At 38.8% G+C, this 15,934-nt stretch overlaps 1 protein-coding gene across 5 annotated transcripts in view; it reads right to left on the bottom strand.

Moving 5' to 3' along the window:
* Nucleotides 1-1,178, bottom strand: part of LOC136262985 (uncharacterized) — a 38,908-nt gene extending 37,730 nt beyond the window's left edge. For 3 of the 5 annotated variants that reach the window (XM_066057411.1, XM_066057409.1, XM_066057408.1), the window contains exons 1-2: nt 791-1,173; nt 648-737 (exon numbers count right to left, since the gene is read on the bottom strand). In XM_066057411.1, coding sequence (XP_065913483.1) covers nt 648-737; nt 791-818 — 118 coding nt within the window. In that variant the 5' untranslated portion in view covers nt 819-1,173. Of the gene's footprint in view, nt 1-647; nt 738-790 lie in introns of all 5 variants that reach the window. The other 2 variants (XM_066057407.1, XM_066057406.1) reach the window with 2 other exon arrangements.
* Between the last annotated feature and the right edge of the window lie 14,756 nt (nt 1,179-15,934).

Raw genomic sequence — 15,934 nt, forward strand, 5'->3', positions numbered from 1 at the left:
TATTTTTATAGCAAAATAAGAGTTTTATGAAAATGGTCGGTTTTTGCTCAGCAGGTGACATATTTACAGAACGTGCATAACTTCAGATAATCATTAAATGTTTGAGGGTTCAGCTCAATGCATACATACTATGATGCATGCCAATGACACCAACATACAAATAGCCTCGGTAATGCAGTGTTTTTATTTGAATTAGAGAGCAATAATCAGCAGTTATATATGCTGTCTAACTGAATTCAGTCCAGCTTATGGTTGATCTGACTTGGCTGCCAGCAATCATCCCATAATTATTTACCTCAACACACTTGTTTACACTATGGTGTACAGTGGCCCCACCTGGTTATTTTAATCTCCTAGCAACAGAACATTGTTATTGTGTAACATGTAACACTACAGGCCAGACAAATGTCAGACCAAACAAGGAAATGGTTGACAATCTTGCTAATTGGTCAGTAAATGGTAGATGCTGAATGGTCTAGAGACTGTTATGTTACACTCTTTCACCAGTCCTTACTTTTTATGAAGGGACCAATGGTACCAGACTAGTGTCCTTACACAACAGACAGCTTGTATGGATATACATGTGTATGACTGGTGTTGGTGCCATGAACATGCGACACAATACACATTTACTCCACAACACTTACTGGTGACTGGCAATATTGAGACAAGCCTCTCATGGACTGCAATGTTGTTAGGATGGAGCTTGGGACCTGTGTGGACTATCTGCTCCCGGGCTGGAGAAGATCAGTTCATGCAACATTCATCATAATATTATTGCTCCATTCACCGTTTACTTTCCTGTACATGGCGGCCATGTTCTCAAGGTAATTGTGGTCTAAAACCACACGTTGACTTCTTTGTCATCCTCGTCAAAAGGTACTAAACGTGGTACAATAGGTTTAACAAGTAATAACATGATTGTCGTTAACCTGTGAAACTTGTAGCGATGTCTATCGGCTGGGCACGAGACCTGGCATCTTGGTGGAGTTGTACATTCGGCCGGAATAGCTACCGTGTTTTTCAGGAACACCATAAAAAAAACTCCTCAATAACTTCTTCTCCACCAGGAATAGATTATAAGACGTTCTCCACCTTCTCTAGCGTACAACTATTCACGTGTTCGCACGCCGGGGATCACGTTTATGTTTTGATTTTCGCAAGAAACCTGAAAAACACGGTGGTCACGTGCTCCGTACCCTAGAAAAGGGCATTCGCCTTCTAATTACGTGGATCAAAGTGATTTACAGCAATTTAAAATATATGAAGGAGGTGAGAGCAGGGCCGCCCACAGGGGGGGGGGGGCAACTGGGGCATTTTGCCCCGGGCCCCAGCCTGAAAGGGGCCCCCTGAATACCTGTTTAAAAGATCGATATACTCTAATAGAGCAGTCAGATCTAAATACTCTAATAGAGCAGTCACAGTATTCTTCAGAGGAGCAGTGTAGCAAGCTTATAGATAAGGAGATATGGTTGGAGATGGGTAGTTATTGTCATTGCCAGCAGGTTGTGACCTTTTTTTTTTTTTTTTTGGTCTTCACCTTACAACTTGGGTGAAGGGCCCCACTTTAACTCTTTGCCCTGGGCCCCTTAATTTCTCTGGGCGGCCCTGGGTGAGAGTATATATAGGCAAATCTTTCTTTACTAGAATTACTTATATAGCAACTCTGCAGAACTTCAAAAATGAATATGTAGCAAAGAGAGCTCGGAAAATTGAATACTGTATTTATCACAGCTACCAGTACTCCACTACTGAAGGATCTCTATATACTCCAAGATATGCTGCGGACTGGAAGGTGATAGGAACACTACTGGGTCTACCCAGTGGAGAATTACAGAGCTGGTTATCCTACTAATGTCAAATGGTGTTGTAGGAGAAGTGGCTTGAAATAGACACCTCTGCTAGTTGGGAGAATTTGTTTAAAGTGATTGAGTCACCTGTAGTCTCAGCCCCTGACAGAGGTGAATTCTTTTGTCATTACAGTATGTTATACCGATAGTATGTGTGTAGGTGTACTGAGTCCCTATACTTATTGTAGTGTTGTCTTGTACTGACCTCTAAACCTGATAAAGAGAAGCCAGGTGTCACTCGTGAAGGTGAGGTTATGATTTATAGTTGCTGATAGCAACCTAAATCAAATTCCAGACAAAAAACAGCATGCCTAACTTATATCTTTAAGTAGAGTAGTAGCTTCTTGGTATCTGCATTTTAAGTCGCTCAGTTCTCCAATTCTACTTGTCAGCATCTTCATCATGTGAGGAAAGGTGCCAATTTTGTATTTTTGTATCGACACTCTTCAGTTATAAATGCCTTAAATTATGCGAAATGCTTGTGCTACAATGGATAGTGTCACTTATATCAGTCAGTACAGTGGAGTCTTAGTTATCTGAACATGTGTCAGGCAAAAGTGACGAAGTACTAAGATAACTGATGAAGTATGGTGAAATATATACTCTAGTAGAGTGTACACCTGTATTCAAAATACTCTAATAGAACATTCATTTCTAATTTTGGAAAAATAAGTGATTGTCAGATAACTAAGGGTCTACTGTGTAAAAAGTTAAGCATCATGACCTAATACCCCCTAAGTGATTTATCACATAAAACGAGAACTGATTGCAGAAACAGAAAGGTTGAGATACCCCTAATAAAGCACTCACCCTAATATAACAGTCAGTAAAAATTAATGAAACAAGAAACGTGTTCATTTTCCATAGCTACAATGAAAATCCCACAATTACAAGCAAAAAGAGGAATTTTCTTTCATCTATATAATAATTATAACTATTTTGGGCACTGTCCTGTTGTTCTTGATTGGATCAATCTATGTTTGAAGGCGAATATTTGATCTGGATTTGGTGGTGATTCATTCTACACACTAAGGTGATTTCCTTTAAGCCGTCATTGCTATTAGGAAGCTACAAACCCGTCTGAAACTCCGTGGAGTATCTTAGCATGGGAGAAATATGTGATTGCTAGAAAGATTGAAACAGGAACCATTGACAAGGTTGGTGCCAATAAAACCATTTCACGTGTATTAAAAATGATTAACATGTTGCCAGCCTTCTCTCCATCCTTTATTTTTGTGCTTGCCAAGCTGGGAAACAAAAGCCATATAATTATGTGGTATTTTGATAATGCTACTTATTACATAGAAATCATACAGTATGATAGTACTGTATAGTAGGCCCATGAAAAACATCACCCAAAACCATCCTCATTTTTACCTGATGACGATGAGGCAGTATTGATTAGGCCCAAACAAGCCTTTAGATTGACCTGAAACACTTTCAACAAGTTGCTATGGAATTCAGAAAATTTATTAAATGGAATTTTCTACTAACTGAGTAACTGACTGATGCCTTCGGACAACTTTCACCACTTGAATACTGCAGTTTACTCTCTTGGCTAAACCTTCTATAGCTTCCGCACTGATGCTAGTCAATCCGCTATCGAAAGCAGACTGTAAAGCTTCCTTTTGTTCATCTGTAAAATGAGTTCTCTTTCTTCCAGTTGCCAGTAGGTCACACGGTATTTATAGCAAGATAATTTGAAATAAGTAACGAAATCTCTGTTACTTGTTCTGGTATAAACTGGTGACAATGGTTAACAATTACTGGTTAGGGGGCATCTCCAAACTGATTTTGGTACGCTTAACATCATAATGACGTTAGGGGGGGGAGTTTCAGCCTGTGACATTATAAATTTTTATTAAAGCAGTATAGTGTAAACAGCTAGGAACAGGGAAAGTGACATGATTAAGCAGCGGTACTGTTTGTAGACTATGTTTTCAGGTAAAGAATACAACGTTTTGTGCTTCTATTGTCAATGCATTGCTTTTATAGTGTGACGCTAAGGCCACTCCAAATAAATTCTCTGTTTCCCGTCCTGGACTCAAGCATATTTGCATACGGGTGGGCGGTCCATTTCCATTATTTCATTATAAGATTAGGAGCTTTTAAAGCCATTATTTGCCTGGCACTACCATAAAAAGCTGCATAAAAGCATGCTTAAGCTTGTTCCTTCCTTTTTAAGTTGCAAAAATAGCACAAACGTGAAGTTTGTGCCAACGTGATAGCACTGTTGCCACGTGAGCTAACACTGTTTCAAGATGGCTTTTACTGAGCCTGTCAGTATGTAAGAATAACCGGAAAATAATGGAAGAATACGGAATAATGGAATATTTAGAACTGATAGTAGGCATACCAGTATCTGAGATTTTTTAATTAAAAAATTCTCCGTATATTCCCCAATAGAACCCTGGCACAAAATGACAACTCGTGTTTAACTTGGGATTGTTCCGTCGTCCGAGCTCCAATGAGGATGAAAATCGCTGTGGCGTTTGTCCACACGCTGATCATCATGAAAATCTTAGTTTTATCGTGCGCGTTACATATAAGTAAGTTCTGTGTTGTTTTGTAATCTTTTCAAACCTTGTAATGTATGTAGAATACTTTAAAACTTTAAAAAACGTACTGTCGGGTGGAAGGTAGTCACTGGTGCTTACTTTAAAGTGCGTAGTTACTTCGTTCGGGTTAGCGATTTTCAGCTCCAGAGCAATTTTCTGATGGCTGTGTCATCAGCTCAAAAGTATAAACCACTTCAGAGTCGGCATAACAATGCCATAATTGAAACCACAACTCCACCTTAGGTATTGTTGCATCATTGTGGCACCTCCACTTTAGTTGTTTACTTTATAAGTTGCTAACTTGATGTTTTTACCAACTTGAGATAGCCACTTGCCTATGGTAGGGTCCGCAATCCGAAAAATCAACTTCTACAAATCAATCCCCCTACCATTGTGGGATGTTCATTGTAGTATCCCATTGCTTGATCCACCATGAAACCGGAGGTACGATTGTTGTCTTCACAGAAATATCATTTTCAGTATCTCACAAGACGCAAGATTAATTTTTAAAATTTCGTGCTCCACACAAAGGACCGGATGAAACTTGCTATTTAGCTAAATCGTATCCAGAGTTGTTGTAGTTGAAAACTACGCACAGAAATAAGTAAATGATTTGCTGGGTGTCCGGCACAGGGTTGCTTTCTTTGAAAAAACAGACAAAGAAATACGAAGTTTCGAATTCAAACTGCCCTACCACCCAGGGCAAGAGAAGCCAACTATTCCTCATAGTGTTTCGATACGGTTGGGTGCATAGTCTGTCTACGCTGTTAGTTTGGAAAAGATCTGAGACTTCTCACCATCTGGGTGACAAGCGTCAAAATTTTTTGCGCCATCAAAGAATTGTGTCACGCTTTCTAGCCATTTCCATCGCTTCTGCAGCCACAACAATCATCAATTATAGACTAAAACTATGGCAAAAGATGTCCCTGAACGTTTGGTAATAGCGGTTATCAATTATTATTTCATCCACAGCTTCCACGCCCTCGTCCACGCCTCGCTCTAAGCTATGCATCAAGGGAGGCAGCAAAATCGTCCAAATTTGACTTCACCTCTCATGCTCCACAGCAGCTTCAAATCTTATGATTATGATTATGATTAGATACTGGAAAGACAGCACTCAGTGCTGGTTACATCCAGGAGGGGGGGGGACCCTCAAAACAAAAAGGGGGTTAATTACAACAAATCTAGTCCAAAAATACAATTATTAAACTGTTCTAGTGACTCTGTATCGATGATGTGATTAGGGAGGTTATTCCATTGCTTGATAGTTCTTGGAAAGTAACTCTGTTGGTAAGCAAGTGTTCTAGTTGGAGGAATTATATATCTGTATTGGTGATGCAATCTAGTTGGATATGAAGTAGGCTTGAAATACTCAGGGAGCTGGATAGATGGCAAAGCGTGATGTAATACTCTTGACTAGATCACCCTACATCACCGTTATGCTTCAAAACATCCCAAAACAAACCGAAAAATGCACAAAATCTTTCATTTTTGATTCGAGCTGGGTGGAGCTCCTGGTGAGCTGCCGGTATACTGCATCATATGAAATCACAGAAACACCAACTACTACTACTACCAAACGTTTTGATCCATCATTTATCATCATTCTAAACAAAATTAAGTGACCATTGTGGCATCAGAAGTACTGGAAAGACTTTGGTACCATTGAGAGAATCCCTTGAAATGACGCACGAAAATTTTGACGTTCTTCACCCAGATGGTGAGAAGTCTCAGATCCTTTCCAGACTAACAGCATAGACAGACTATGCATCCAACCTTATCACATCACTATGAGGAAGAGTTGGCTTTTCTTATCTTGGCTGGTAGGGCAGTTTGAATTTGAAAATTCGTGTTTTGTTTTCTGCTTTTTGAGAGAAAGCAACCCTGTGCTGGTAACCCAGTGAATCATTTGCTTATTACTGTGCGTACTTTTTAACTACATTAACTCTAGATAATACCTAGCTAAGCAGCAAGTTCTATCCTGTTCTTTGTGTGGAGCACGAAATTTAAAAAAATATTTTTGCATCTCACGAAATACTAAAATCGATAGTTCTGTGAAGACAACAATCATGCCTCCGGTTTCATGGTGGATCTAGCAATGGGATACTACAATGAACATCCCACAATGGTAGGGGGATTGATTTGTGAAAGTGGATTTTTCGGATTGCGGACCCTACCTATGGGGGTATACACCACTGTATTGAGAAGTGTGCAGTAGGTGAAACATATTTGCTCACCACAAAGCATACAAAGATCGCTGAGATCCAATAAGACCTGAAGTTACTCTCATTACATGTACAAATTTGCAGCTAGGAGCAACTGCAGTTTCAAGATAGTCAAAATTGCTAGATGGCTTCCTGATTCAATTGTGCCATTTTTCCTTGTAAAATGTATGGGGAGCCCTGGAGAAAAAATGTACCTTTTTTCAGTTTTTAAGCACTGTGCATGCCAAAGTAGCTAATTCCAACCCAACAAACTATATATTTCTGAGATCGACAATCAATACTCTATCTATTGAGCATATAAAAAGCCCGTTTTTCCAAAATTTTAAAATCGGTCTGGAATGCCTACTGATAGTAACTAGATGCGGGCGGAGGACGGGAAACAGAGAATTTATTTGGCCTAAGGGGGGGTCTGAAGTTAGCGTCACTATGACGTTAAGCGTACCAAAATCAGTTTGGAGATTCCCCCTTAAGTACCCGGATGACAATGCGAGAACTGGGTGCATTCTCCGGGGTGGTGCTTATTGATTATAAGCGCCCCCTCCGAAATCGATTAGAGATTATAAGCGCCACCCTGGAGAACGGATCTGCGAGGACGAGACTAATACTGGCAGCTGCCCATCTGACAGGGGTTGTACAGTCCTGACAACAATTGTACGGTGGTACCTGACACAATCATGTAGTCTCATCTATGGTTTTAGCACTTTTAAAAACTCGAATATTAACTACAGCATCTTGTAGAGCGTGAAAAATGCTGCTGTATTTGCCACAATTGTTTTTGCATTAACTTGTGACTTAAACAAAATATGCATGGGGAGCTGTCCAGGGTTGCCATATGCAGAGCACAAACTGATAAGGTACTGAGTATGCATATTGCTAGCATCACAGCTGTTAATGCAGCTGCTAAACTTGAACTGGAAGTTTTTTTTCATAAATTCATTTATGCCACTTCAACTTGACTACGTAGTTGTTTCATAAGTGAAAATCTTAACAGTATAAGGTCAGTAGGTCATTACATAAATACAAATGTTAACAGAAATCAGGGCAAAATAACAAAATATGGCATGGTATAGATTAAATGGCAGACATCCATGGAGAAATGTATAAACGCATAATACCAGTCACTTGACAGTTCATTTTAGGATCTTAGGTGGCTAAGATGGTACATATATGCCTGTAAAAATAATTGGTTATGATGTAAACATGAAACTTGTTCTTGTACCTTCCTCTCATTGTAATCATGTTCTCTCACTGTAATCACCATATTCCATCCACACAAATGAGCAAACCACCTCTACTTGTCAATGACGTTCATTGTTTGTGTTGTCTACAACTTGAAAAATATGTGCGCTAACACCATTGTTCCATTTTCCATTGCTAGGTTTGTAATTATGCTAATGAATGTGACCCATTATGGCCTAATTATATTACAAGATCATTGTGGTTCATGTTTATACAAAAATTGAAAACTTAGGGCTTCTTATATCGAACATGGAACAGTCTGCAATAACAAATCCACAGAGATTCCTGTAATATTAACATACAGCAGGTTATGTGTGAGGTCCAAATGTTTGAGAAATTTGCAAGCCGAAGTTCAATTTGCAAAAAGTTCTGCTGGCAGATTCTTATATTTTCGAGCGAGCAATGTCTTGCCTATAAGCCATCAGTATTCTTACAGAACCCTGAAATCAAGACACCTCACTGAATAAGAACACCTCAATAGTCAGGACACTTGTACATGGTCTCATTTCTATTACAGTACACACAATTAAACCCCTGAAATCAGGACATCTCACACATAACGAAGCCTCAATAATCAGAACCCTTGTCTGTGGTTCCATTTGTATTGGTGCACGCACATTTAGACCACTGAAATCAGGACACCTCACTAATAAGGACATCTTGATAATCAGGACACTTGTCTGTGGTCCCATTTGTATAACTGTCCACACATTTAGATCACTGAAAGCAGGACACTTGTCCTTGGTGTCATTTGTGTTTGTACACACATGTACATACTAGGACACCACACTAATAAAGATGCCTAGGACACTTGTCTGTGGTCCCAATTGTATTAGCATACACACATTTAGACCCCTTAAATCAGGACACCTCACAGGTAATAGACACTTGCAATAGGTGTCTTTGAGGATTTAAAACCTGAGGTGACATCTCAATTACAAAGGCATAGCAAATAAGGCTGAGCGATACTGCCATTTTAGTATCATGATCGATACTAAAGCCACTATTCACGATACTGAAAAGTTCACGATACTTACAAATATGTCAATCATAGCTGGTGCCACATAGTGTATTGCTCAGTATTCCTGCAGGAAGTCTTCAAAAGTAGCATCAAACTAGCCACTGTCAACCTTGTTTACAGTAACAGTTATTGTAACACATGCTTTGAAGTTATGTTATGGTGTTCACACCTCTCTGCAGGGGTAACCAGGTTATGACTTACAAGGATTCTTGAGCCTAGTACAGCATAACAAATGGATTTTAATGACAGTAATGTACAGGCATGGTATCACGATAGTTAATAACAAAATGTCGCGATATCGATACTTTCAAAATATCGCGATATATCGCTAAAACGGTAGTATCGCTCAGCCCTAATAGCAAAGGTATTTATTGACCTCAAATATGATTTTTAAATTATAACAAGTGTCTAACACCCCCGTTCACACTATCCCGGGTTAGCCAGGATGTTTTCAATTCGGGATATTGAACTCGGGTTGGCTCTTGTTCACACTACTGCATCAGACTCAAGCTCAATAGCACGAGTGCCAAATAATTAATTAGCTAAAACCACAATAATCAAAAGTTTTCATTATTTAGGTGCTTAATACTCCTTAATAACACTCATGTCCAAGTTTGCCGTCGGATTTCCATTGTCCTGAGTAGGATGTCCCACTGTTCCTGTAGGAGGACAGTGTGGACATCCTAAGAAATGTCCCACATGTCCCATCATTACAACTCGATCCTACTTGTGTGTCCTATCCCTGCACTGTTAAAAATAAAGAGTTACCACCACTCTGAGAGTTCCCAGTGTAGGGAGGATTTAACACCCCATGGAGAGTAACCAACACTCTGAAGAGAATAACCATTACTCTGAAGAGTAAGCAACATCACCTTCAGAGCATGTGGTACTCCCCAGTTACTCATTTAGAGTAATGGTTACTCTCCAGGGGTGTTAAATCCTCCCTACACTGGGAACTCCTTGAGAGTTGTGGTTACTCTTCATTTTAACAGTGTGGTTAGACATCCTTAGAACTGTCCCATGTGTTCCCTTGTCCATCAAATCAATCCTTTTGGTCTCATGTAGGACAGCATGGACATCCTTAGGACTGTTTCTTGTGTTCCATTGTCCATCCAATCAATTCTTTTGGTTCCATATAGGATAGTATGAACATCCTTAGGACTGTCCCATTTGTCCCACCAATACAGCTTAGTGTCCATCCTATCCTTTTGGTCCCATATAGGATATAGTGGACATCCTAAGGACTGTCCCATATGTCTCACCAATACAGCTCAATCCTACTTGTCTGTCCTATCCTTTTGTTCCCATATAGGACTGAGTGGACATCCTCAGGATTGTCCCATTGGTCCCACCAATACAGCTCAATCCTACTTGTCTGTCCTATCCTTTTGTTCCCATATAGGACTGCTGCATGGGTGGACATCCTTAGGAATGTCCCATATGTCCCACCAATACAACTCAATCCTATTTGTCTTTCCTATATTTTTGGTCCCATATGGGACTGGGTGGACATCTGTAGGATTGCCCTCAATCCTACTTGTCCATCCCATCCTTTTTATCCCATATGGGACTGGGTGGATATCCTTAGGAGTCTACGATAACAAATCCACAGAGATCTCTGTAATATTAACATACAGCAGGTTATGTGTGAGGTCCAAATGTTTGAGAAATTTGCAAATCGAATATCAATTTGCAAAAAGTTCTGCTGGCAGATTCTTATATTTTCGAGCGAGCAATGTCTTGCAGCCATCAGTATTCTTAAAGAACCCTGAAATCAAGACACCTCACTGAATAAGAACACCTCAATAGTCAGGACACTTGTACATGGTCCCATTTCTATTACAGTACACACAATTAAATCCCTGAAATCAGGACATCTCACACATAACGAAGCCTCAATAATCAGAACCCTTGTCTGTGGTTCCATTGTCCATCCTATCCGTTTGGTCCCATATAGGACTAACATGACAAGTATGAGGAATTATTATTCCGAATAGGGATCAAATAAAAATAAAAAGTAGTAAAAAGCCTGCACTTGATATACTACTGTACATTTGATTCCTAGTTCATTCAGTGTATAGCTACCCATGACTGAATTAGGGATTAAATATCCATATGTCTCAAGCATAGGCAACCTATCTTGTTTCAATGCTTTTTTCTTTGATCCCTAATCAAAGTTCAAGTCCAAACTTTCCTTGTACTTATTTGTTTACTTTTTGTAACATAGGTGAACCCACGCATACTGCATTAATAGAAAGCCAACCATATTGTTTTCATCTGAACGCCTCTCTCAACCATCAGTTATCAAAACAATGAAGCCAGTGGCCATTACACTTCATTTTCAGCCATCCATTATTCGAGTTACAAAATTATGAATGAAGAACGTACACTACGAGAAGGACTTCTGTAATCGATCCAATCAAAATGAAACTCAGACAATTCCTGTTACAAACATAAGGAAACCATCATGTGGTGCTACCATGAATTGACATCTTGTATGCACTGTCGGCAAATATAAATGGAGGACACAGGTAAGTCCATGAAGCATGCAGTGTTATACTAAAAGGCACCTATCAAGCTGAAATAACATCAGATAGTGAAAAATTAAGGCTGTAACCTTAGCTGTTGTTGAGTTACACTTGTCTGAAGGTATCAATCAGGCAGTAAGTCAGTCAGTAGAAAATTCCACTGCTAATTAAAAAAATAAATAAATCCATTGGAAGCATTTCAGGTCATATTGAGGGCTGGTTATAACCTAAGCAATACTGCAAGGTCCAATTACGGTACAGAGGCTGGTATCTGGTCAATATTTTTGTGAAAAAGTGTAAACCTTCATGATGTCTTATACACAGTACTACCACACTGTATGATAGCTAGCATACAAAAGCCATTGACATGATAACATTTTTATTCCATATATACGTATGGCAAAAATGGGACATAGTACATGTATTTAGGCCATGATGTATGCAGTGTAGGAATATTCTATTATTCGAATTTTCAGTGACTATTCAAATATTTGAATACCATTTTTGAGTACTGGAATATTCATTTCAAAGGAAAGATATAATATCAGGTGTACCATATATAAAAATTCTTGATATCACATACATCTCTGTAAGTGAGCAAATCATATTGATTCTGTATTGTACTAAGGAACTAAGGAGGCATATATACTGTATAAAAGGATTATTGATATATCATGCCATAGATTATCAAGATAGGGGATAGAAAACTATCATGTGATTCATTAAAATTTGTTGTAAAAATCAGCCTTACGTGATTCTTTATTACTAACTAGTGGCACAAAATGGTTTGAGTACTCTCTGGTAATGCTCACTTGCATATCTAGGCATTCCATTGCCTGGTTGAGTTTTATTCTCTTGTGTACTCCTCACCTACACCAGCCAACAAGCTTGTGGTACACCTTACCAGCGACAGGAATGGAATTGGATAATTCTTGACAAATGTAACCATTCACTGATAAATTTCACACACCCTAAAACTTCGATGATAAAGTCCTTTGTTGATATGACTAAAAGTGGCAAAACATGTTCAACTTCAAAACGATTCATGCCCTTTGAAGTACAAATTGGAGGCACAGCTTACTTCTCAATAACAATGATTAGGCAGCTCTGCTTAGAGTTACTAAGTCGCCTTGTGCTTGTAATTGTACACCCCAAAGAAAACAACTTTTCTCTACAAACTTTTACAAGAATATACAAAAGTTGTAAATGGAACTTTAGGTGAGGAGTGCGCCCATAAAAATTAGTTTCTATCCCCTCTCTTGATAATCTATGTTCATACATACTAATCGCACATACTGAAAAACAATATTATTGATAATTGTGAATAAAGAATATTGGAATAGTGAACCCTAATGCAGTATGATATTACATAATATCCATATAGCAGACAGCAGACACTAGACAGTTGCATAGGCGGCGGAAAGGGGGGGCTAGGGGGCTAAAGCCCCCCCTCAGAATGATACCAAGCCGAAGTTATCCTTCTTGGAGTGGGGCTGAATACCGTGATAAAGATAGAGATACTCTAATAGAGTAGTCACTCTAATAAAGCAGTCACAGTATTGGAGCAGTGTGTAGCGAGCTATGTAAGGATTTTTATGTAGTTTATCAGCTATGAATGCGTAGCTGGTGAGGTGGGCAGCTATTGTCAGCTGGTTGCGACCTTTTTTTTTTTGTCTCACCATACCAAACCAGAGACTAAGTCTGGTTCAGCCCAGCCCCCCCTCATATCAACTACTTCCTCCGCCCCTGGACAGTTGTAGTATATGTTTTTCACCCTGTCCTATAAGGATAGGATGGACATGTAGGATAAAAGAAACACTGAGGGATAGTCAATATTAACAGGCATCTGGTTTAGCACATTATTGTATTTGTACTTTGTAATGTAGATTATTAGTACACTTTGTGAACTTGTGATCCTGCATCTACAAAAAACATGGCACTAGAACAATTACATTATGACAAAAAATTATGAATTCTGTGAGTAAACATACACCCCAGCCATTAATCACTAGCAAGCAACGTGGCCATTTAGCTAGCTTATATTCTGCCAATTACACTTTTAACAAAGTACAAATATATGCTAATTCTAAAAGCCACTTAGGTGATAGAACTCAGCGGTATTGAAATTTGAATACACGGTATTAGTAACAGGAAAATATCACAGTATATCGATATATAGTTAGCTTGTTATTGTAACTATTGCATTATTTCTTGAGGCTAGTATGAAGCGTATCATCCCAAAAACCAAAAGATTTATAGTTTAATACAAGTAAACATGTGTTTTAATGTGACAACCTCAAGTTTTTGTTCAGGGTGTGTCTGCTAAACTATCAACAAATTAGATAATTAAACACCAAAGGCTGGGTTAAAAGTAATCCTACGTACAGTGGTATTTTTATATATTGGTTATCAAATGATGTCACAGTAGGATAATTGGTTATGATAATTTATCACGATAAACTGTATTACCGATATATTGCAGAGCACTAGTCCATGGTGGTGTAAACTATGGTCAGGTCATGATTGGCCAAAGGCATCGATATCAGTTAGTTAGCTATAGCCATTAGAAAAGTGGTAAGCTCCACAAAGACTGTTGAAAGCATTTTGCATCACCCTGAGTGCATGGTTACACCTACTTTACACTTAAAAACTGCTAGTAATATCATGACACTATTATAGTCGTAGTTAATGTCAATTGTGATAGTTGTACTATAGTACAGCTCATTCATACACTCATTCAACGTTTCAGTATCATTCTTTCTTTGGTTCAGTGTGCACATGCTTACCAGTTCGGAGATAAATACATTCAACAAGAGACAGTCAACCATTGGCCAGTTACAATTGCCACCCATTTCCTTGTTTCATCTGACATTTGTCATGGTAGGGAATCTTGGGTGTAGGCTGTGGTTCTCACCTGCATAGTTACTCTAGCTGACATACTGTAATAACAATGTTCTGTTGCTAGGAGATTCACTAACCAGGTGGGACCACTGCAAACCATAGTGTAAACAAGTATTTTGAGGCAAGTAGTGTTGTTGTTTGAGTAACATGTCAGATACTGTAAGGTTGATCTGACATTTGTAAGATCAGTGCTGAAAAATTATAATCACCTCTGCATGCATGCTAACATAATCCCAACCCCTAAGCACTGTACAGAGTCTAAGGGAGTCTCTGGTGGAGTAAATTTTCATAGTGGCCAGCTCAATTGTAGTGGAGAATCACCACAGAAGGTATCAATTTCAGCAGCCACTATTCTGCATCATCAGCTTACTGACTAATGACTTAAAATAATGATAGCACTAACTGTTGCAGTCATGTGCAAGGCAAAATTCAAACAATAATTATGAACCTAAACTAAAACACTGGAACTTCATATAAAGGAAAGTTGTAGGAATTTTAAGAACAAAAGAGTTGGGAACTTACTTTCAAAGAGAAAAGATTATTTGAAATATCCATAAACAATAAAATAACTTGTTATATGGTAGTTGCTTGATTTTCTGCTTACATCAACAAGAATACCCTTCACACACTCGTAAGAATAACTCCTTATCTACCCGTAAGTACATCAAACAAACTTTATTACAAAATCTTCATTTACTTTTGTGCTCCATTGTTCCCCTCCCCCCTCCACTAGCACTTTTACCACATATGTCCTCTCTTAACTACATTTCTAAATAACTTTGAGGGATACCAGGGCACCTACTTGATTCTTCACTGTTCAACATCACTTAGGCCTAAGGCATGCCTTTCTCCAAATGCAGCAGCTACCAAGCATGCATGGACATACCTTTTGTCCTCTTTCATGCCCTAACTTAGGTGTTGATTTGTGGGTAGCATGCCAATGGCTTCTTGTGCTGGCTATTACATTAAAATGGGAATTGCCCATCGTTTCTGTTCAGAATTTAGTAATGAAGCAACACAAGCAGTCTACACCTACAGCTATACTTATGTAATTAGGGTCCGCAATCAAAAAAATCAACTTTCACCAAATTACTCCCAAACCATTTCAACATGCTAGGTATAGTAAAATTTATTATACTTACCATCTAACAGAATCTCTCTTTATGTGACAGGAATCGCGATTCTTTTTCACACGTGATTAAACAAAATTGCACATGCTCCACATTAAGTGCACGTATTCTCTCATACTTGGTGTATGAATTCCAGGTCCTTAGTTGGTTCAAACCCATGCACTGCAGAAATAAATAAGATTGTAGTTGTCGATTTGGTACCAAGCTACCCTTCTTAGCCAAAATGCCGGAAAATATGAATTTTGAATTTTATGTGACCTATCAGCCAGCAGAAGAAACGCCAACAAACCTTCAATAAATGGCATAGGATTTAGGTATCGCTTAGTGCACAGCACAAGTTTCATGAAGATCTGCACTTTCCTTCCACCAAGGTGAAATTCTTAATCATGCATATGAGTGAAAATCGAAGGCATGGCTAGTTTTATTGCATATATCCATGTACTGTGTTGCATCTGTGCATGGATATGGTCTGTGCATAAAAA

Source organism: Dysidea avara, chromosome 8 (assembly GCF_963678975.1).
Source record: "Dysidea avara chromosome 8, odDysAvar1.4, whole genome shotgun sequence".
Lineage (NCBI taxonomy): Eukaryota > Metazoa > Porifera > Demospongiae > Dictyoceratida > Dysideidae > Dysidea > Dysidea avara.